At 28.0% G+C, this 1238-nt stretch overlaps 1 protein-coding gene across 2 annotated transcripts; it reads right to left on the bottom strand.

Moving 5' to 3' along the window:
• Window positions 1-361: 361 nt before the first annotated feature.
• Window positions 362-1238, bottom strand: LOC112692691. Of its 2 annotated transcripts, XM_025567433.1 has the most exons (3): window positions 957-1238; window positions 643-853; window positions 362-556 (listed from the first exon to the last, which is right to left on the bottom strand). In XM_025567433.1, exons 1-3 carry the CDS (start codon window positions 1002-1004, stop codon window positions 501-503), a joined length of 315 nt encoding a protein of 104 aa, XP_025423218.1. In that variant the 5' UTR covers window positions 1005-1238; the 3' UTR covers window positions 362-500. The 2 variants fall into 2 exon arrangements, with proteins under 2 accessions (XP_025423218.1, XP_025423217.1); XM_025567432.1 differs by having other exon boundaries at window positions 362-853.

Raw genomic sequence — 1238 nt, 5'->3', positions numbered from 1 at the left:
CATACGAGCACATTATGTATGAAAAAATAAGTAACTGATTTTTAACTAAGTTTAGTTACTTTTATTTTTTAATTAACATAAGACATGTAGTCTAAAACTGTCTTATGACGTGACACATCAAATAGTATGCATACGGACATTACTCTTATAAATAATTGATTTGATACCCCTTGTATATTTAAATATATAGGTAAGTAGATGGGTGAGCATATAAAAATGTAAATATTTTAAATAATAAAGTTTGTTTTTTATTTGATTAATTTACAATACAATAATTAATAATTTTACAACTAAACTGATAAAATATAACAAGTATATTACATATTTTTATTAAAGTAATGAAACAAATACAAATGCATGCTTTAAAATTAGTTATGTATCACATATTATATATTTGCTTAGTTATTATGCCTAATTTAACCTGCGGTACATTAATCAAATTGCAGGAAAAATTTACAATGTTATATACCTACTCACATTGTTAAAGCCTGATGATTTAACTATTTATTTAAACCTAATCTAACTATAGAATCTACATGGTCATGAACAAAATTACCTAATGTAAACAAGAGTTGATTAGATTACTGTGAAATGGATCAAATAATTTAGCACCAACATTTAAGAATAAGTAAAGGCACTTACCATAAGTTTTATTGACACCAACAAATTTCACCCTATAAGTTTCCCATGACTGGGATGGACTTATTGCTTTTTTTAAATGGTCACTGGTAACCTTATAAGGAGGCCATTTGCAAAATAATGAATCACTTTGAGAGTCTTTATTTTCTACAAGCCAATTGGTAGGAATTACACTGTATTCTTTTGACTCTGTGAACCATACCACACACCATAACTGAACCAAAATAAATTATTAAAATTATTAAATATGTACATATTAAGTTCAATTGGTTGCAGAAAAATACAGTCGTAATAAGAAGTAAATATTTAGTACTCACCTTAGTCTCATTTTCACGTTGTTCTCCAGACTTTGTTGATGACATCATGAATAAGTTCTATAGTATTATACTATTCAAAAGTTCAAAATTAATAAAATGTTTAATTGAAAACCGTTAGTTCACACTGAATAGTCGGTACTGCAGTAATCACTATACACTAATCGCCAGTTTACCACGGTCAGTTGGCGAGTGGGGACAAGAGTAGGGGCTAGACTATAGCCGCTAGAGAGTTAAAAATAATAACTTATGGGTAAAACCAATAGAGTATATTTTTATAGAGTG

Source organism: Sipha flava, unplaced genomic scaffold (genome assembly GCF_003268045.1).
Source record: "Sipha flava isolate LNK unplaced genomic scaffold, YSA_version1 76_pilon_pilon, whole genome shotgun sequence".
NCBI lineage: Eukaryota > Metazoa > Arthropoda > Insecta > Hemiptera > Aphididae > Sipha > Sipha flava.
The sequence above is the reverse complement of the archived record's forward strand: the minus strand, read 5'-3'. Positions and strand labels throughout refer to the sequence as shown.

Coding starts and splice junctions, on each gene's coding strand:
- LOC112692691 (XM_025567432.1), bottom strand. CDS start 1,004: ATGATGTCATCAACAAAGTCTGGAGAACAACGTGAAAATGAGACTAAG. Junction 854..956: donor AACGTGAAAATGAGACTAAG/GTGAGTACTAAA, acceptor ATTTTGGTTCAG/TTATGGTGTGTGGTATGGTT.